This window comes from Barbus barbus (assembly GCF_936440315.1).
Source record: "Barbus barbus genome assembly, chromosome: 2".
NCBI classification, from domain to species: domain Eukaryota; kingdom Metazoa; phylum Chordata; class Actinopteri; order Cypriniformes; family Cyprinidae; genus Barbus; species Barbus barbus.
In genome coordinates, this window is record NC_136730.1 from 37,304,395 (window position 1) to 37,325,721 (window position 21,327).

The following is a 21,327-nucleotide window of genomic DNA, read 5'->3' on the forward strand; positions in this document are numbered from 1 at the left end:
ACAGATGAACACCCCAAGATGGTCCTCACTGCAGAACACAAGATCCAGGGGGCGAGGCCAGATCCAACTGCTTCCACCTTACATATACTTAAACCTACCCTGCTCCACCCCCTGATCCCTAAACCCACCCATCTCAACCCCTAAACCTACCATCTCCACCCCCTGATCCCTAAACCCACCCATCTACACCCCTAAACCTACCCTGATCCCTAAACCCACCCATCTCAACCCCATAAACCTACCCTGCTCCACCCCCTGATCCCTAAACCCACCCATCTCCACCCCCTGATCCCTAAACCCACCCATCTACACCCCTAAACCTACCATATCCACCGCCTAGATATGGATCCAACCCGGCCCCCTAGATCTTTGTTCTACAGTAAAGGGCTACTGAACACCCCTCCCTCCATACACAGTTCTTACAGAACAGGAGACACATAAATGAGCTAAAATGCTTTACATTTCTTGAAATAATTTCTGAACATTGAATATTGACTTTTTATTTGCTTGTTTCTCATGATTTCTCATTTAAATTTATGAAAGTAATTAATGTAAATTACATCGCTAATGTCATCGAATAACATACAGTAGTTCTAATAAAAGCGGGTCACATTGTAACGCAGTGTTGCAATGTTTCCCATCTGCACAACTGTAATTTAAAACTGGCCCGCATCTTCTGCTACTTAGCGAAGAATTAAAGAAACTAATAACAGAATGGTCTCATTTTAAATAAACAAAAAACATTGAGATGAAAAATTTACTTCAGTCATTGACTTTTGCTACGATTAAATGTTTAGTGATATCTTCAAAAGATTTTTTTTAATTTTGACACATTTTTTTATTTATATAGTGTTGATATTTATTGATAATAAATATTGTAAGATTTGTTATGCTAGCATGTGTGGAAATGTTTAAACCATGTGTGTTACAACTAACCCTGAGTTAGTTCATGCCCCACTCACTCCTACTATAAAATAAAATATTTTCTGCCTCATTCCATGATATGAAACCACATATGATCATAGAACCATGTTATTTTAAACACTTAACTGATGTTATATAGTGTAACGGAGTGACAGAAGCGTGAGGCGTGCGGATCCATCTGCAAAGCTTTATTAAAAGGCGTGGTCATAAACAAGCATTGGTCAATACACAGCAAACAGACATAGATGAGTCAAGACAGAGTATTCCTTAGACATGTGTGGGTCTTCGATCGGTGAACAGTATCCAACAGGGCAAGGCAAAGAGAGATAATTCAGGTACACGAGCAATAATTCAGGCAGGGGTAAAACACAATCCGAAACAGCAGGGCAAAGGGTTAAACCAAGATACACAGGCTAGAATCAAAACAGGCAAGGCAAGACTATGAAAACTACGAAAGGCTCCGTTAGGTAGGGTAGCGATAAGTGCATACAATACTCGGCGATGACAGAGAGGAGGTCCAATGCTTATAAAGCGTGTCTGTTGAGATCAGCTGTGTAATCAGTGCAATGTGTGATTGGTGACAGTTGTGATCAGTGCAATGGATGATGGGAAATGCAGTCCAGGGGTGACGTGCAACAGTAGTGTAGTGCAAGAGTCAATGTGGTGAACGAGTGACCTCTGGTGGCGAGTAAACGGAAGTTCATAGACCGGATTCGTGACATATAGTTAGTTTGAGCAAAAACGTGGAATTAATTTAATAAATTGTCATGTTTTTATGTCATGTTGCCTATAGTGTATATGTTTTATGATCGGCCCTTTTCACAATAATATCACTTAACTTCAGCCTTTCCACAAAGCAGTGTATCTGTACTTCCGTTACACACCAGAGATTCCCAGGAAAATGCAGGAGTGATCACCCTTACCAAAAAATAGTATACTTCAAATTTATTTTATTAAGTATACTTAAGTAAAGTTCAAGCATATTTTAAGTATACTTCATGTAGTAAGTATACAAATATCAGTGTACTAGTAGTATACTTGTAAGTGTACTATTTCAGTACTCCTTGGGACTAAATTGGCCCACTTTCTAGTATATAAAAGTATACTTTTAAGTATACTTTAAGTATAAAAGTAGTAAACTTTGAGTACACAACTAGTTTACATCAATCTTTTTAGCTTGTACTGCAACTATACTAAAATTAACTTACAGGTATACTGATAGTTTGCTAATTTAATACTTGTAGTATTTTTAGTACACTTTGAAGTATAGTCTCAGTAAACTACTAGTTTAGTAGTTTTATACTGCAGGTTTACTCGTAAGTTTTCTTAAAGTGAACTTTACATCATACTTTAAGTACACTACTATGTCCCTATTTAGGTATTAATTTGTACATATTTTGTTATGTGAATATCTGAACATACAAAACATCAAAAGAAAAAACAGGTTATCTGCTTGTGAACAAAAACATTTTATTCTAGCTTCATGCATTCTTTATTTAAACACTTGAATGTGGGTAAGTTTCACAAATAATAAAAAAAATAACATTTTGAACAAAAAGCTGAAAAAAGACTACGAATTGGATTCAGAATGATAATCAAAATGTAGATGGAGTCAATCAACACCCGAAAGCTTGACAGTCATTATTACCTCTTCATTGGTTGACATTTTATTCCACAATGTTACACAGTTTTTAAGCTGTTTTATATCTGATGATCATGTTAAGATTACATATGGAAGCATCTGTTGGTTTCTTCTTCACTAGTGTTTTTTTTTTTTTTGGAAATTCTGTCCAGTAGATGTGTACTAGCACCCCTTACCGTATAACAATGAAAACACGGATTCTTGGAGCACAAGTATAGCTCAAATATATTTAGACTTTTTCCAAGTATACTTCTGAGAAGTACGTAAAAAGTAGACTAAAAGTAGAAGTATACTAATGGCACACTTGAATAAACTTCTTTTTCGTAAGGGTGTTGAGAAATATAATAATAAATGCATCTCTATCACAGTTCACTGTGAAAAGTCAATGAATTCATTGGTGTACAGGAAAATATTGCAGAAAGGCTTGCCTTGCACAACTGAAAAGTTGTTTTCTCAAGAGGAATGATCAGAATTATATTTTTCAATAAGACCATACTTCTGTCCAAACTGCAAAGACAACCAAGAAGTGGCTTGAGAACTTGTCCATCAGGCTTATGTTTCGGTTAGAGTACAGATTTGAACCTTATAGTGAATATTTGGTCTCACATTAAACTCAAATGAACTGGGAGACATTTTTCAACAGTTTGAAGCCATTAACATTGAGTGGAACTGAACAACATTGACTCTTCTTCCTGTAAAAACCTGTCTGCAAGTTTACCCACATGCCTTAAACATTTACAGAAAACGAAGCGGAAGGGAATGCAGTACAGTGTTACTTTATGTACAGTATTTGTGCATTTGTTGCTAATTTCCAGTGAGTGATTAGTGATTAAAATGGTTAAGGCCACTAGATATTTTTCCATTTTTGGCTTAGCATTTTTTTTTTTTACAAGAAGTGTACAGGCACAGTATTAACAGTACAATAGTATAAATGAAAGTGTTTTTGTTGCTACATGTAAATTTCTGAAACATCTGTTTATTTGACAAATACTAACAATTAATTAATCAAATTAACTTCATCTGCAATAAAGACGGTAAATACTGTGTGAGCATTACAAAGGGAAAAAAAAGTTTGACGTTTGAAGGAAAAAAAGCCAGACTTGATGGCTCCTTTTAGCCAAATTTATGGCAAGAGATTCAAACTGCTTTTCCAATGGGGTTGGAGCCGGAGCCGGAGCCCAATTGGGAACCAGGCTGCGCTTTTCCACTCAAAAAAAAACAATCCTGAGCCAGTGCCCAGTTCTGAACTGGGCCCAAAACCTGGCTGGTCTTGAACACAGGACATCAGTAGTTGGAGCTTGAAAAGAGTCATTAGCCTTGTTCATTATGCATCGACGCAGCTCAGACCAATCTGCATATAAAATCAAAGTACCGTATGAGCAATTGGAGAGCAGATGACTCTTTATGCATTTGATTTGCTCTCGCAGTACTTTGATGCCATGCACCCATCGGTTTACACGCCGCCGGTGCATCTCGAACAAACCTATTTTTAAAAGCTGTCAGAGTTTGGGTAAATTAACAACATTAACACAACAATTAAATTTGTTGGTTCAGAAATGGTCAACAGAAGAGATCAACCCTCTACTTCTGTAAAAGATAATTGATTGCAGTCACATGTTGGTGACATAGAAGGTTGAGTGAACTCCATGCTGGTGGCTCCTGCATTCTACTATGCTGTCATAAATAAACACACTGCTCCGAGTCAAAACACAAGTTGACTGATGTCATTTGAAAAAGGGCTTATTCATTTTGAGAGATAAATCCAAGTAAGATCATTGGAATGATTCATAAGTCATAACTCTGTAAACTCTGCAGAGCTGTGTCCCTCCAGGAATTGAGTTTGAGACCACTGGTCTAAAGGCTTCATGAATGATACAGCCCGTCTGCTGTATGCCTTTTTTTGTGTGTGTTTGGGTTCAGGGTGGGAGTGGGGTGAAATTTATATATGGCCATAAAACATATATATACTAATATTTGCATATGCATTTTTTACAAGAATCTTGAGGGGAAGAAAGATTGAGAGGTAGTAACAGAACTTGACCGAGAGTAATAAAATAAAATAAAAAGAGCAGCTTAGAGAGAAAAGACAGGGATAAAGGAGATACAGAGGAAAAAATGAACCTGCTGAACCTTTTTTAGTTGCCAAAAAGAGTTCCAGTCATGCTTGGTTATAACTGGTCATTACAGGAAACAGGAGTTTATGCAAATCTGCAAGCCAACAAACTTGATCAAAGTTTGCAATATATAAAGGTTAAGGAGTTTTACACACACAAAATACACATAATACACCTTCATATCCTATCATAGAAGTTTATGTACATCAATATCAATACAGAGCTTAGACCAACATATATCACCCTGGCATTTTGCGATTAATGTTATCATCTGGTAACTATGGCCCGTTAGCATTTTGTTTGTGGAACATTTTCCAAATCAACCGACAGCTTTGCCAATGGATAATTATTCTATTTCCATGAGTAAATATTGTGGCGGGTATAATTAAAACACTACATGTCTTAGAACTATACCTGCTACGAATGCTACTATGTGGGCACATTGTGCATTACAGAAAGTGCCTCCTCTAACAAGGTGTAGCATTCCAATGACTGCATGGACAAATGTGAACCAACCAAAAGCATACATACAAAAAAAAAATGGAATAGCTCAGCCTCAAGGAATGCAAAGCACTGCCAAGAGATCCAGCCCTGCAGGCAAACTTAATACCTCCTGTTGACATATGAAGCTGGTAGGGTGTCATTCTGCTAGTTATTTGGTACATTAAATGTGGGGAATTGTAATCTGTTCCAGCTTTGCTTCACATGAGTTTCATGAAGACAGCTGTGGAGTATTGGCCAGGGATTTAAGATTGTTCTCAAGGAAATGGTCCAGATTACATAATCCAGCTGCGTCATTTTGCTGCGCTCTAGAGCAGCGCCGAACAATAAAGCTCATGTTCATTTTTTGCTATTTGTTGGAATGTTCTGAGCTTCATATGCATCTGGCTTATTGACTGACATAACCACACAGCTGAAAGTCACTGTAACAATCTCAGTAAATCATGGACTGCAGGAAAGTATTATACATGTCCTAAACAGGCACAATGCAACAAGATTCAAGTAACGCGCAATTAGACCAATTAATGTGAAACTGCTGTGTGATATGGCACAGTAATATGCAATATGTATTTGTTGCTTATCATACAGCTATGTGGAAAGTGATTTTGGACAAAAGAGATTTCATTTTTTGGCAGGACAAACCAGTGCAATGCCACAGATATTGAAACCAAGTTAATGACAAAATCTGTTCGTTTCTTTTGTAAGTGTGCAAAGTATTTATTTATACCTTGAAAATTAGTACCAAATGATGTAAAAAAAATCAATACTTTTCTGTCTTTCTTTCTTTTATATTTTGAGCCCATATTAATTCCATTATTGTATTTTTTTAATTGTCAGACCAAATCTGAAATCCCTGCTGAGGACAATCAATTTTGCAGAAAAAAAGTTTAGTATTAGCTCACAGTCATTCAAATGACAGAAATTCTTCATTTTTTCAAACTACTGCAAGAGTAAAATAATGACTACTTGCATGTATTTTAGCATGTGTACTTAGATATGGGTGAATACAGTATGTATTATAAAACAGTACATGCTAAAGTATTAGTAGTATGTTAAGCAAGTTAAGCATAATGATACTTGAAATGTAACACACACCAAAATTAAGAGCAAACAGGAGAATAAGAAAAAGATGTATTGATCTTACATTCAAGTTTTACTGGTGCCAGACCAGGCAAAACATCAAATAAAACAATACATATACAGTAATAGAATTTTAAAAAATTGCCAATAACATAGCACCAATTTCATTTAACTTTCTTATGCAACCCAAAAGGTTTTTTTTTTTTTAATTCAAGCTGTAAGACTTACAGTAGTAGTAATTCAAGTGGTTTCCTTCCTCGTCATGCATTTTTTTTTCATTTAAGGCATGTCAATTTTGTGCTTTTAGTAGCACCAGAGTTGCAAAAACAATGATTTTCTTCCACTTTTCTCATCTGCCACTAGTTGTCCTTACCCAAACTTGCAGCAATGCTTTGAAGCCTCACAGTGTTTACACTCTATGAATGAATCGCCTGTAGTTCTCTGCACATTTAACTGGAAAAGAAAATATTTAAATTACACACTACTGACTTTTAATTTGAAATTGAAATTGGAGGTAAATCTATACATCAGTGAAAATGACTGTGTTGGAAGTTAAAGACTACAGTCATCCCTGAGTTTATACCACAAAAGGTACCACAAAAGTCAAATGGGAGCCAAAAAACTTCTGTAGACCTCAGGTCTTTCTTTTGAATTTCCCTCTTCGTTTTGCTTTCTTCCAACTCTTCATCTGTTCTAAATCATATGAGAGAAGGTTATCATTCTCATCTTCATCATCATTTGTGTGCCAGGGACCCCAGACCCCCCCATTATACTGAGGATTGGAGCGATAGTCTTTGGGAGGGTAGCGGCATGGCACAGCTGTCTTGTTGTACCGTAGAAGCCTGAATAGCATCTTCTTCACCACATGTGGGTATCGTTGAGAAAGGTCCACTCGTTCATATGGATCAGCTGTAATGTTGAAGAGCCATATAGATTTGCCTCGATCCCAGTTCACACGTTCATTGTGCCAACGATTGACCAACAGCAGTTTGGAGAAAGTCTGTGGTGGAATCCAGTCACTATATCCTGGCACACCAGTCAGGAGCTTCCAGTCACCTACACGGAGTGCTGCCTGGATGGCCGTGTTCCAGATTCCATAGCCTGCTTTCCAAGAGCCGTTCTTGGCTTTGGTGTAGACAGGGTCTATGTTGTGGAGAATATCCAATCGAGGTGAGGGACGTCCCTCACTGATGGCTTCCCAGACATCATAACCATCAAGGTTCTGGTTTTCATCTAGAGTACCTTCACCAAGCATCACCAGTGTTGGGTACCAATCAGTAATATGGATTAGAGCCCTGCTTCTAGTTCCCTTTTTGACCAGTAAAGGGCTGTGTACAAACCCTACCGCTCGTATTCCTCCTTCCCAATAAGTTCCCTTACTGCCTCTTAGTGGCCAGTTGCTGCCTCCTGCCATTGGTTGACCTCCATTGTCTGAGGAGTACACCATAACCATGTTGTCATAATAGCCATACTGCTTGAGAGCAAGAGTTAGATTGCGTACTGCCTCATCCAAGCAGCTGACCATTGCAGCATACTTGCGGCGATGCAAATTTGGAATTGACTTATAGCGTTCAAGGTAGCGCGCAGGAACCTGCAAGGGAGAGTGTACAGCCTGGTAGGCCAAGTAAAGGAAGATGGGCCGTCTAGGATTGTGAGATGCCAGGATGTTTATTGCCTTTTGAGTATACATGATAGTGGAGTAGATGCCATGGTCCTGCTCCCAGGCAGCTTCTTCCCCCTCATGAAGATCGTACCCACACATTCCTGGGCTGTCACATTTGTAATGGCTGTAGTAGTCGCCGCTACCCAACAAAGAGCCAAAGAAGGTATCAAAGCCACGCTGCGTAGGCATACAGCCACGCTTATAGAAGCCAAGGTGCCACTTCCCCACCATATGAGTAGAATACCCAGCGTTCTTCAGTTTCTGAGGAAGGGTGATGTTCTCCAAAGGGAGGCAATTTGGCTGAGTGGGTCGGATGATGGAATGCTGGAGGCCTGTGTGGATTTGATATCTAAGACATGAAAAAATACACAAAAAACAATTAGTAACAATAAATTATAAACACTGAATAAAACAGACATTTGGTCCTCATTTAGATGACCTAAAAAAAATTAAAAAGTTGTAAAAATTAAGGTAACAGATCAACTCAGAAAATTAAAATGGTTTTGACTAAATACAGTTTATAGTGTTTATATTCAAACTATTTTAGACTGGTTTGGGTCAGTACTGCTGCGGAGTAGCCCAGTACCTGCGTGACTCGCCATGGACATAAACAGAGAGAAGTAGCTCCGGCTACAATGTTCCTTCACAAGACACATGCAGTTCTGTTTATTAACTGCACAAAAGAGCACCAAAAGTTACAGACTTCTGCTTTAAGATGCATTTCATGTTCCCTTTAAAATTTGTTATTGTTTTGGATAAAAGCATCAGCAAAATTGCTATCAAATGATTAAAAAGTATGTAATACAATTATGTAAGTTCAACAGAATAGTCTGAAATATGTATTAATATTTCAGTCAAGTACCTCAACATCTACAGCTTTTCTACTTCCACAAGCATGTACACGTATCAAGTAATATTCAAATCAAGTAAAATCATCACACGTTTAGAGTGGTTTGCTCTCCATGATGTGCAAGTAAACATTTATCCACAATGAAAATATACAATGCATAAATCAAATCAATCACAAGCACATAAAAACAGCACACATGCATGAACACAAACATACTGTTTCTTCATTTTACAAACACAGTACCAAGACAGTATACACACTGTTTAAAACCCTCATATGGTCATTGTTTCCTGTTTACACTACTGGTATTTGGGGTCAATATGACCCCAACAATTGATGAAGTAATTGTAAAAAAAATATATACATTTTAATCATACAAATAATATATCTTTTTTTTGTTTACTTCTCATCTATACACTAATGCTGTGTTTTGGGAGATATGAAGTACTTTTGTACGTATTTACCACAAAAATCCTCAACTATACCATTAGCTTGAATATGAAATATTACATTTTTATTAAAAAAACACTTAAATGATAATCCAAATTTAATTTAAGTTGTTTCTGGGTATTGATCTAGGTCTTAGGTGTAGAATTCAACTGGTTAGAGATAAACTGAAAAAGGTTTACAGTAAGAAAGAAATTGTTTTGACCAGCAGAGGGCCATAGAGAGCCATTAATTTTACTGGATGTGGCCAACTTTTGCTATGCATTTATTTTTGTATATATAAACATCAGAAAATACATTAAAAATAAATATTCTTTCATACAGTCAAATTTTTTTAGTTTTGTATGCATTTTGAAATGTCTGTTTTTACAAAATGCCACAGAAATTTGACAGAAAAATGCCACATAAGACACCTAGGACAAGACAGAGTCAGATTATAGTTGCATTTTATTGATTTTAATGAACCACGTGTAAAAAATAATAATTTTAGAATGTAGAAAAAAAAATCATATGTAAATAAAACCAACAGCAATATGCATAAATGAACAGGAGTGAAGAGTGAACATCGAATAACAATACAAATGCTCTCTGTGATAATCATACCTCTGTATGTGTGTGCGCGTGCTTGTGCGTGCATTAGTTCTCACTCCTTTATATTTTTGTTCTGCATTTAGGGCTGATTTTATTTGCAAAATTCTATACATATGCTCTCTGTGGCAGTCATACCTGTGTGTGTTTGTGTGTGTGTGTGTGTGTGTGCATGTTTGTGTGTAAGTGAGCATGTATTTTCTACATTGCATTTGTGCTCTAGTACCAGGCCTTCATTTCTGTATGGAAATTTTCAGATTTATAGATTTATTTATTTTTTTTAAAAATTTTTTCGCTTTTCCCATTCATTTTCAATTGGGGTCATATTGACCCCAAATACCAGATTAGTAAAAAAATAAAAAATACATACCTTCAGAACAACCGAATCAAGCCCAGTTTTTTATGTGAATATAGATAGAAAATGTAGAAAACAAAATCACAAAACCTTATTCCACTGATATAAAGGGAACCATTTGATTGGGGTCATATTGACCCCAAGGACAGATTTAAAGGACATCAGGAAAAAAAAGAGTTTGTAACCTCTTCTAGAGTTCCAATTTTATGGTCAATTTTTCCTGTCATGTTAACACAAGATAATTATATAGGCTATATGATGTTATGGTTTTAATATAACTTTATGAAAATCAATCAATCTTGTTCTAAACAGCAGACAGGCAAATTTAGAGCAAATACTGACTTTTGCTTAAATGCTTAGTTCTTTCATGAAACCAGATGGTGCAGGCTCATGGGTTCTCAGCATTAAATGACTTGGCACAAGCTGATTGGTTCATGCTGTATATGCAGCCAATGACCTAACTGCTTACATTTAAATGCTTGAGTATTTTGCAGCTTGTTTTCAGAGTTCATCTGAAACCCTTCCCCAGGTCTACTTGTATAAATCTGCTATGGGTTATTTTTATGCTATTTGTGCAGCAGCAGTATGTCTTAAATACCAAAGTCTCTTTAAGACAAGTCATGTCACTCGGCAGCCATCTTTGAAACGCATCTCGGGCATCCAAGAGCAGCTCCTATCACTTTGTATGGGGAAACATCAAATTCTCCAAAACTGTCCACTAAGCTTACGATTAAATTTCATATTTTAAATTACCAATGAAATCGGGCAACAACTGTATCATAAATGTTGTTTCTTTTGCTCAAATAGCATTATAAAAAGCTTAATTTTCAGGCTAGATCAGCCAGAGCGCATGCACAGTCCTGAGTAGGCATCTCAGAGCGCTGACTGTTTCTATAGCAACCGGGACATCTAATGGCAGCTGCAGTGATGCACTAACTTTACCGATTAGGGATTGGTTCTTTCATTCAGAAGGCGGGGCTTCCTGCGATTGGGTCTCTCGGGTCTCGCGGCCGCCGCCGAATCGGACCCAGAGTTGACGGCCGTGCTTTCCCGTGCCATCGTGAGATCGGGCTGGAGGCATGCACACCTCCCAGTCCCGAGCCCTCGCGGTGAGATGATTGGCTCCTCGGCATGGGCCGTAGCTCACGACCAGAGAGTGCGGTTGCGGTGCACCTGTGCTCGTAAAACGCCAACACTTGGAGGAATTGTCCTCGTCCCCCGTCCAAAGCCTATAGGCTGACAGCCGCTCGCGGCCAAAGCTTACAGTGCTGCGGGCCATGCTGCCCCTGCCCTGCATGCCACGGCTATCCTGCAAGTACATTAAGCCAAGACATTAAATGCACGAGGGTAGTACCAACCTGAGGTTGACGCAGGAGCCCTACGGACAACGGAAGTCACAGCACAGTGCCTTGGAAAGGCGATGTCCAAACTTTTGGTCCAAGAGCGGCATCTATGGCTCAGCCTGCTGAGAGGGGCGAAGTCGACAAAATAGACTTTTTCGACGCTCTCGTCTTCCAGGCTGGACTGTTTGGCGACACTGTCGAGGACTGTGCCCAGCAGTTCTCGGCAGTACTGAAGCAGACCGAGGCCGTCCAACACATCTTATCCCGGCGTGATGCAGCTACCGCTCCGCCGCAGGGCAAGCCCCAGTCTGCTCGTCGCCGTGGGTGCCCTCCTGTGTCCTCCAGAGCTGCTCCGCCCCGTGCTGAATCATCACCTAGGCCGGTGCGTCGAGCCTCTCGCGGGAGCACAGCGCCCCCCGTGTTCCAGCCGGCCCCGATATTGTCCAAGGAGGCGATAAAATGGCCCTGACACGGGCAACCCGGAGATGTAGGAAGCTGCTCGATCTCAGGAGATGGCGAAGACAGCATCGTTCCTTCCCCTGAAGGAGGGCAGGGGAAGAATAATTATCATTCTCAAGTGGTACCCACATTCTCAAAGAGAGAGCAATTTCCTTTTCCTCTGGGTTCTAAGGCTCGCGGGCTGACAGTGTGCGACGCACTGCCTCCTCACTCTCGCCCACAACGCCCCCTCTTGCCAGCTGCCAAGAGATTGCGATTGGGAGAAGCGATGCCTCTCCACGCATCTCTGGCCAGTCCCCCCAGGGACCTGGGGAGTTTGGCGGGGATGTGTCAGAACATGACGCCTTCTGTACCATCCAGCTCTGCTCCCCTCTGCTGCACCACCGTGGGTATGTCGATTGTCCATTTGGTGCCACTCGCACTGAGTTTGGGGGCGTGGCTTGCGCTGCCCAACCCGTCCTGCTGGCTCATTTGCACAATCCGACTCGGCTATGCGCTCTTGAGACTTCGGTGGCACTCCGAGATGCACTTGTCTTGTGCGAGGAGATTGCTGTCTTCCTGGCAAAGGATACAATCGAGCCGGTCCCTCCAGCCGAGATGGGGCAGGGGTTTTACAGCCCTTACTTCATCGTGCCCAAGAAAGGCGATGGCCTTCGACCAATCCTGGATCTGCGAGTCTTGAATTGGGCCCTGCACAAGCTCCCGTTCAAGATGTTGACGCAGAAGCACATTATCAAATGCATCCAGATGGATTGGTTTGCAGCGATCGACCTGAAGGACGTTTACTTTCATGTCTCGATCCTTCCTCGACACAGACCGTTCCTACGGTTTGCGTTCGAGGGTCAGGCATGGCAGTACAGCGTCCTCCCCTTCGGGCTCTCCCTGTCCCCCCCTGTCTTTACGTAAGTCACGGAGGGTGACCTTGCCCCGTTACGGGAAGTGGGCGTCAGGATCCTCAACTGTTTCGAGCATGGCCCGCACACGAGAACAGTTGTGTGATCACAGGGACCTGGTGCTCCGGCACCTCAGCCAGTTGGGGCTTCGGGTCCACAGGGAAAAGAGCAAATGGTGTGTGCCTAAATTAAATCTGTTCATCATTTAATGCAATCATATCTCTTCACCGGGCTTGGAGTAAACTGCTCAATCATTTATTCATTCATATGGATTTGTGTTACAACATCTTTATGATCATTTTGGAACTAATGACAGAATTTTCTTTTTGGGGTGAACTATGCCCTTGATGTTCAAGGAGAGACACATCATTTTGATTATAATAATATTTATTTAATTGTCAATCGTGGATCTTGACAGCCTGGTGCCACAGAAATAGAAGTCAATCAAAAATGTAGTGTCATGGTTGAGGCTGATTAAGAAAAATTCTGATTTACATGTAGGTGTTACTGTTTATTGATTGCTACCTTATTGCATCATGTTTGGTTAGGACACAGTATATGACTTTATAGGAATCTTAATGGCTAAATAAAAAAAAAAGCATATTCATAATGTTCTTAATATTGTGAATCACTGCATGTTTATTAATGTGCTTGTGATGCTTTTATATGACAGGTCAAGTGAAAACGGAGAGGAGGGAATGGGATAAGGCCAAGTGATAAGGCCTAAACCTGCATCCCCATGAGACAACAGCACTTATGCACTACCCACTACACCACAGGTCCAATCTCATTCTGGTTTATATACGTAGCCAGTGTAACTTTTAAATAATGTAGTATATAACTAATATTAAACAAAAAACACTACTAAACACAACCCAAATATTCCAGTAAACATGTTTTTGGCCACCAAATCCATCAGAAAATACTAATCCTCAACCAGGCACTGCTGGAAGCCTTGCTGACCCATGTTCTGTTTGCTCCAACATCCCTCCCACATCTGCTTCTAATAAGTGGGGCATACTCCTCTCTACAGCTAATCAAATTCAGACCACAGAGTTCCTTCATTCCCACTACACCAGCCATTCATTGCACCCTCTTTTCAGTAACCCAGTGGCTAACCATCTCAAAGCCCCTTTGTCTTATATCAGTAGAGAAATTCTATGATTTGAGATTCTCATATAATTAATTTTTAAGGGGTTATTCATTTTTTAGTTACCCCAAAAGTGGCAATTCCCCTTATTATTTACTCAACCTCATGATTTTACAAACACGTTTTTGATCTTCTTTCATCCTGCAACATCTAGTCAGTGAGTTGAACTACAGAACACATATTTCAGTTTTGTGAATCAACCACATGATTGACAATATCTGAGGTCCAAACACAGTCCTATTCATTTTAATGTAGTGCTGATATGGCAGCTTGATGAAGACCAAAATTTAATTAAGTTTTATCGGATTTGCTTTGTTTGGCAGGTTTTTTTAGCTACAGGTGTGGTCAGAAACAAGGACAATTTTGAGATTTTAAAATGCTACCTATCACATAAAATATTGCATATAAAGACAAAATATGTAACAGACTTGGAAGATTACGTTAATTCCTTATATCAGTGTAGGGAACACCTTAAAAGGGTAAACGCTAGCAGGAACTGAGCTTGCTATTTATATGGCAGATGTGGTGTTTTTGGACTTACGATCAAAAGGCATCAGATTTAGGCACCCATCAGAGAAGCATAAAGCTTTTCAACAAAAACATGACCAATGCTTATCCCTCTCAATTACATTTAGACTTTTAAAAGATGGCTCAGCAGATGCCAACATAAACAACTCTGCCTCTTTGTAATATAATCTTATTTGCTCAAGAGCATTTTCAAGATTAAACAATTCAGAGGAATAATAGTTTAAAATGTTTAAAAAGAATAATAGTTTAACTAAAGGTTAACTGTTTAACTACTAAAACCAGCTGAAGATCCATTGTCAGTGTTTATTCAAGAAACTATTGTCAACAAAGAGTATATGAATTACATTTACAATGATCTTTCGAGATAACAGCTGTCCATATTCACTCATCAGTAATGCCTGTTGGGTGGACAAATTAAGATGCCTGTTAATAAACAGGATAAAATGCTATTTTAAACACACCAGGGCTGGTTGTTTTTTAAACAGTTTATTTTCCTGGTTTTGGTGCAGTTTTACTAATAAGTGGAATTTTGAAAAGGATCGTGATGGACCACATTTGCCAGGTTAGGGTTTATCTTTGGGCTTCTCCCTAAAATTAAATCAACCTAAAGAGCTCAAACTGTGGTTTTCAAAAGCAGTGTACTTAATTTTAAAATGAGATTTGAAAAAGTCAAGTTCTGAGGCCTAGGAATATGGTAAACATCTGATACAGCATAGCAGCTATGGGTAGATTAATCTACTGGTGTTACAGCTGTAGGACCTCCACAAAGTTCTTTTGATATGTGTAATGTTAATCTCACATATATTCTGAGTGCTCTGAATTTTCTAGGGCAACCACACAACAGTCATACACATTGCAGTGATATATATTACCCCCAAATCCCCATTACAGAGAGCCAAAAAGCCATTCTGTTCAGCACATTCATTGTAAATGAATGTGGGGACTGGGGAGGGGCTGATTCATTCATTACTTCCAAAGAAAATTGCCAAAAGAGATTCCTAGCAACCTTCCTGTTTCCTGAGGCGCGGACCAGATGTGTCACTACTATGGGAATTCTGGTGTCAGGCTTTTAACACTATTGTGGGTGGAGAACATGCACAGAAAAACACAATCTTGTCCCATCTGAGTATCCCACAAAATTAGCATTATGTTCACAGCTAATATTCTACTGCATTATATATATAGTTATTTTATATAGCCTAGTATGCTGTTCAAAATAACGAGAAAGAGTATTGCGACGCTTTCAGGTTATCAAACTATGTGCCTTATACGCCTTATGGACACGCGTTGATGCTTTTTTTTTAATCTAATGGAATTTCTTTGATTTTAAAGTGTGGCTTAAATGTACAAAAACTGTTGGGGCAATTATATCTGTTGTAAACCTATTCATATGAATGTTGTATATCCCACCTGCCGGTCATCAGCTGGCTCCTTGAGGGGCTACACAGAGGCTGCACATAGTAATTCTCCAGTTTGACTCCTGCTGCAGCGAGTCTGTCCAGTGTTGGGGTCTTTATTTCAGACCCATGATACCCCACGTCTCGAAATCCTTGGTCATCTACCATAATAAAGATGATGTGAGGCTGAGATGACGGCTTTTCCACGTTGTTCACACGATTCGAATGAAAACTGCTCTCCCATGTTCCGTATGTTGAGTTGACAATAATGCTAAAAGTAGTCAAAAGCGTCAAAAGAAACGTACTTCTTTCCATTCGTCCGCACATTGCACCTAAAACCATTCGTTATAATTAAATTTACAGTTAAAGTGAAAATCAAAACAGAGGATAACACTGTCTTACTCTTTTCACAGCGCAAAATAACACCGCTGCATGTCATGTTCCAGAAGGGATATCGCTGGGGAAACAGACGCGCTTGGAAATTAGGTTCGCGATTTGTCCGACTCTGTTATTACGAACATTGCCATATATTGCAACATTTGTATGGTGTTGAATGCTGTTATGCCGAGAACATCTATTTTAGTTCAAATGACTGTCCAAATATAACAGATTAGTAATATTTTAAAAAAAAAAAATCTAAAAACCTGAATCTAGGTATAGGTTATCAAAAACTTGAGTGGTCGATCCGTCTGTCTTCTATGACAGACCTTACTGTCTCATCTTTCGCTGAAGTTACTCTTCAATGCCATAAACTGGAGTCCGATTCGCGAATGAATCGTTCTTTGGAGTCGAGTTTTGTAATGATTCGATTGAACTAAGCGTATCACCGGATCGTTAGGGATACCTTTTAAAACACGTTGATTTGTGCAAAATAATCTAAAACATGGAGATAAATAGCAGTATACAAATATTATTTCACAAAAAGAACACAAAATAACACGTGTAAACGTTTGGGAACTCTTTTAACGTCTGAAGAATTGCAAACGAATCAGTGAATCATTTTTAAACGGGTTCATTTAAAGGAACCGATTCACTAAAACGAATGGGACTTCCCAAAACGCCCTTATGGACTGCCTCCCAGAGACACAATGGGAGATGGTGTAGTAACCCATTGTATTTAATGCATTTTTTTAGAGAAGAGGACAACACCTAATTCCTACACACTTACTATTTTAATATGTAGAATATACATAAGTATTGATTCTCTACCCTACTGTCTGACTGACCGTACAAACCATGTAATTATGACTATACAGACTGTTAGACTGCCTTTACTTCTTTCCAAAAAGGGTAAAGTAGTAATCAGGTTTATTTAGGGTCATTATAGACTGTAGCTCTACTTATTGTTGATAAGGCCTATTTCTACTCACCCCACAGATGTGAAAATAATATATCTCATCAAAGATTATGAGTATGTTTTTTTTTTTTTTTTTATTATTATTTAATACTGATACAGTTAACTATTCTGGTGTGAATGTTTGCCTATTCTAGGATTACATCAGCAAATTTCCTCTCTTCCTCTATAGCAAACTTAGCCTACATCTTAACACCTCTGCTCAGTTCACTGAGACATGATAGGCCTATTGCTAAGATAAGAGATCTACTTATATTCAGTCAAATGGTAGGCATATCTGTTTGTTAAAAAATGAAGCTACTGGCATTTTTAAAACAGCCCAACAATGATTCTATTTTCATATTTCAGTCACAGCATGACAACAGTGGATCAATATAAAGTGTTATGGCTTGTTATTATCACAAAAAGGATTGAAGCTGTAAGTGGGGCAGTAAAATACAAAAGCCAAAAGGTAGGCCTGTATGGTACATATTAGTACATTAAAGGTACATATTAATACTTAAAAAGTACACATTACCTTTTGAAGAAGCCCAGTTTTACACCTTATTTTCTGATAGTGGTACTGAAGTAGCCTGTGTGTCCTTTAAAGTAAGCCTCATTTTGGTAACTATGTGCTAATAGTCTACTTGGAAAGATTTTAAATGTTTAGTTTATTTCATATTCCCCTTGATACTTAAGTTTTATGCAGGGTATTTCCTGCATTTCACGATTCCAGCCAGTCTGTGCTGTGCTCATATATTACATTACTTGTGCAGTTCTATTGTATTACTTAAAAAAAATAAATCTTTTACTTTTGTCAAGTACAGTCAGATGTTTATTTTCACAAAGGAACAGTGAAAAGAATTCTCTCATTGCATTATGAAAGCTAATGTATCCTCAGTAAGTAATCTATTTCACCTTGGCTTGCATTGAAAGAAAAGGAGGAATCTCAATGGGCTTATTGTGCTAAACCACATGTCCATGCAGTAAACTAAGGTGCTTCATGTAGCATAGTTTCAATTTCTGGATTCAGAAACATCAAACATTTTCAGCACTTGTTATTTTAAGGCAAACATATAGGTCCTGTAAGTTAACTAGGTCCCTTGCTATGTAAAACAGGCTTACTGTTGATTGCAATTTATTCAAAATTTATTTACTTGCTAGACACAAGTAATGTTGTGCTAATACTGCCTGTTTAAAACAGGTAGAAGTATATTTAAAATATACATTTTCTGTTGCCAGCAATAATTCATCAGTTGCTGGAGAAGAGCATTATAACCATATCCAGATGAGCACACTTTTGCTGTTTTAAAGAGCTGTTTCGGGTTTCTGGATTTTGTGATGCTAGTCTGAGAAAAGTCCCTAGCACTCAGAACCAAACCTGCAAGATGGGGAACTGCACCATGGAAATTATGTGCAGTGCAAAATTTTGGCCATGTTTGTGACGTTAACTGATTTGCATAAATCAAAAACATTGTACATAGCACATGCGATTAAAAAGTAAAAAATTCATAAAAAATTCCAGCACCTTCATAAAGACCAGTAATATTTTTTAGCATATTGCAGAGTGTAAACTGGATCAAGATGATTTTTTTTCTCCTTGTACCACCAGAAAAGTGGTAGCCTAATTGTTCAAAGATCTGGTGGAGAGGATTGATTTCTGGAAATATTCTTCATAATTAGCCAAATCGTGAAATGAGCATAACCTTTCTAGGATAATAACACCTGTGGCCCATTGCAAAGAGAGAAGGGCTTTATACACGGTGTAAGAGTAAACATTTTAAGCATGAGCTCATAAAGAGTGCAAGGATTTTACAAGACTGGCTGATGGCAAATAACAGTGTGTGTTTTAACAGTAAAGCTTTTATCCCTAAAAACAAACTTGCACAAAATACTGTTTGACAGTTTCTTCTGATTATTTGCCATTTAGAATTTGTACCAAGTCAAAAGATCCAAAGTCTTTGCTCTCTATATCTATATCTTTGCTCTCTATAGGTCCCTCAAAGGTAGGGGTTTGCTTAACTTAAGTTTGGGCTTGCCCATTAAACACTGGATGCTTTGACAGTCCCTTACCTTCATTAGACATGTAGTGTGTTGACATGTCTGGACACGACAGATCCTTAAAAAAAATACATTTATGTTATCATATTTTAACGAAGTCAGACACTCGGTTCATTTATGAAATCTTCATGTTAGTGCTTTGATGAATTCGTGGTTATAGATGTGTGGCATTGCACCTGCCAGACATAACAACGTGTCTACACCGGCGCCGTCATTGTCATATCATACCGCAACAGCTTTGAGGCTGTCTACACCGAATGCGTCAAAGCCAAATTTCCATATGAATTTATGCTGTAGCAAAGGAAAAGTATGTTTCAGATACATTTTTAAAAGCAGTTCTTTGCATTACAATGGCACACTATACGAATACAGGGGGAAAGGCACACCTAAGGTACAGTGAAATGCTTTTATATTGTTCATAACACATATTATTCCAAAGAAGGGTTACCTAGATGTAGCCTAATATCTTAAGTGAGCAAGCAAAAAAAACTAATGTGGTAAGGAAAAATTATTTAAGAAATTAAGTAAGATGAGGGAGGGGGGAATGGGAGAGGACTCAGCAGATGGAACCCATCTTCTGGCTAAGACATATGTAAACAAATGTCCATATGCCATATACAGTCTTGTTACAGAATATTTATAATAACAGTCAGTTGTTATTAAATAATATTATTAATGAACAATCTATTTTTTTAAGCGCATAATCTAATTTTAGAAACTGGATGAAAGCAGGTTGTTCACTACTACAGTTAATTTAATCATGGCTCTGCAACAAAAAAAGTGTTGAAGTGTGGAAATATTTTCAGATATGATAAATACATTAGTATATCAATTTTTTCACATTTAAATTTCATACAAGGGCTGTTTTGACAACATCACAAAATGTTCTAGGATACTGAAATTCACAAAACCCAGGTACAATGACTAGATGACTATAAATGACAAGAAAGTTATCTCAAGAAGTACTACTCAAATATGAGCCCAGAATTTGAAGTAGATTTTCATTTCCTGCTAATCTCCTTTTTTAATGTACGCACAATAATTATCTTTTATATTTCTCATATTCGTGTTATTTTAGTGTTATTGCATATCAAAGGCAAACTTCATATTTTATAATGAGGTAGAGGCAGTGGAGTGGAGACCATATATTAAAGGGTTACACCACCCCAAAATGAAATTTTTGTCATTAATCACTTACCCCCTTGTTGTTCCTAACCCATAAAAGCTTTGTTCGTCAGAACACAATTTAAGATATTTTGGATGAAAACCGGGAGGCTTGAGACTGTCAACCACACTGACTGAGCTGCACCACACGGATACATTTTCTACATTTATTTAAGCTTTGATTTGAATGAAAACAGTGTATCCATGTGGTGCGGCTGACACAGAACAGCATACGCGTTCAGTGGATACTCTCCAAAATAAAATTGTTTAATAAAGTTGTTATTTTTGTTCAAATTGAACCACTGATGGCAGATGGACTATTTTGATGACGTCTTTCATATTTTTCTGGGCCTTGACAGTGTTATTTACTTGGCAGTCAATGGGACAGTCACAAGCCTCCCGGTTTTCATCTTAAATTATGTTCCAAAGATGAACAAAGCTTTTACGGGTTTGTAACGACATGGGGGTAAGTGATTAATGACAAAATTTTCATTTTGGGGTTGAGTAACCCTTTAATGCACAAAACGGTCCGATTACTGATGCCTTGCCTTGCCTTGCCTTACTGATGTAACCTCGGTTCCCTGAGATAACGGAATGAGCGTTGTGTGTATGGGGAAAACTCCTGTTTTACTCTGTACTGAAGCCTGATTTGTTCACGTTTGTGTAGCTGCACAAACCAATGGTGCTTTAGCCCACCTGAAAGGGCAGAGCAGTTGTGTAATAAGTTGGCTTGCAGTGCCATTTCATCAGATCATTCGACTGAAGCGTCAGTCATTGATTCGCGTGCAGCTAATATTGCGACAATTGACACAACGCTCGTTCCCTTATCTCAGGG

General features: G+C 38.5%; 1 protein-coding gene across 1 annotated transcript; it reads right to left on the bottom strand.

The window, feature by feature from the left end:
* Nucleotides 1–6,055: 6,055 nt before the first annotated feature.
* On the bottom strand, nt 6,056–16,694 carry LOC306844134 (arylsulfatase J-like). The gene is made up of 2 exons (XM_079376072.1): nt 15,948–16,694; nt 6,056–8,273 (listed from the first exon to the last, which is right to left on the bottom strand). Exons 1-2 carry the CDS (start codon nt 16,274–16,276, stop codon nt 6,896–6,898), a joined length of 1,707 nt encoding a protein of 568 aa, XP_079232198.1. The 5' UTR covers nt 16,277–16,694; the 3' UTR covers nt 6,056–6,895.
* Nucleotides 16,695–21,327: the final 4,633 nt, after the last annotated feature.

Excerpts from the sequence above, each read along its gene's own strand:
- LOC306844134 (XM_079376072.1), bottom strand. The coding sequence starts at position 16,276 with ATGGTTTTAGGTGCAATGTGCGGACGAATGGAAAGAAGTACGTTTCTT. Across the intron at positions 8,274-15,947 it reads AGCCAGCTGATGACCGGCAG|ATATCAAATCCACACAGGCC; the intron begins GTGGGATATACA and ends TTCATGTCTTAG.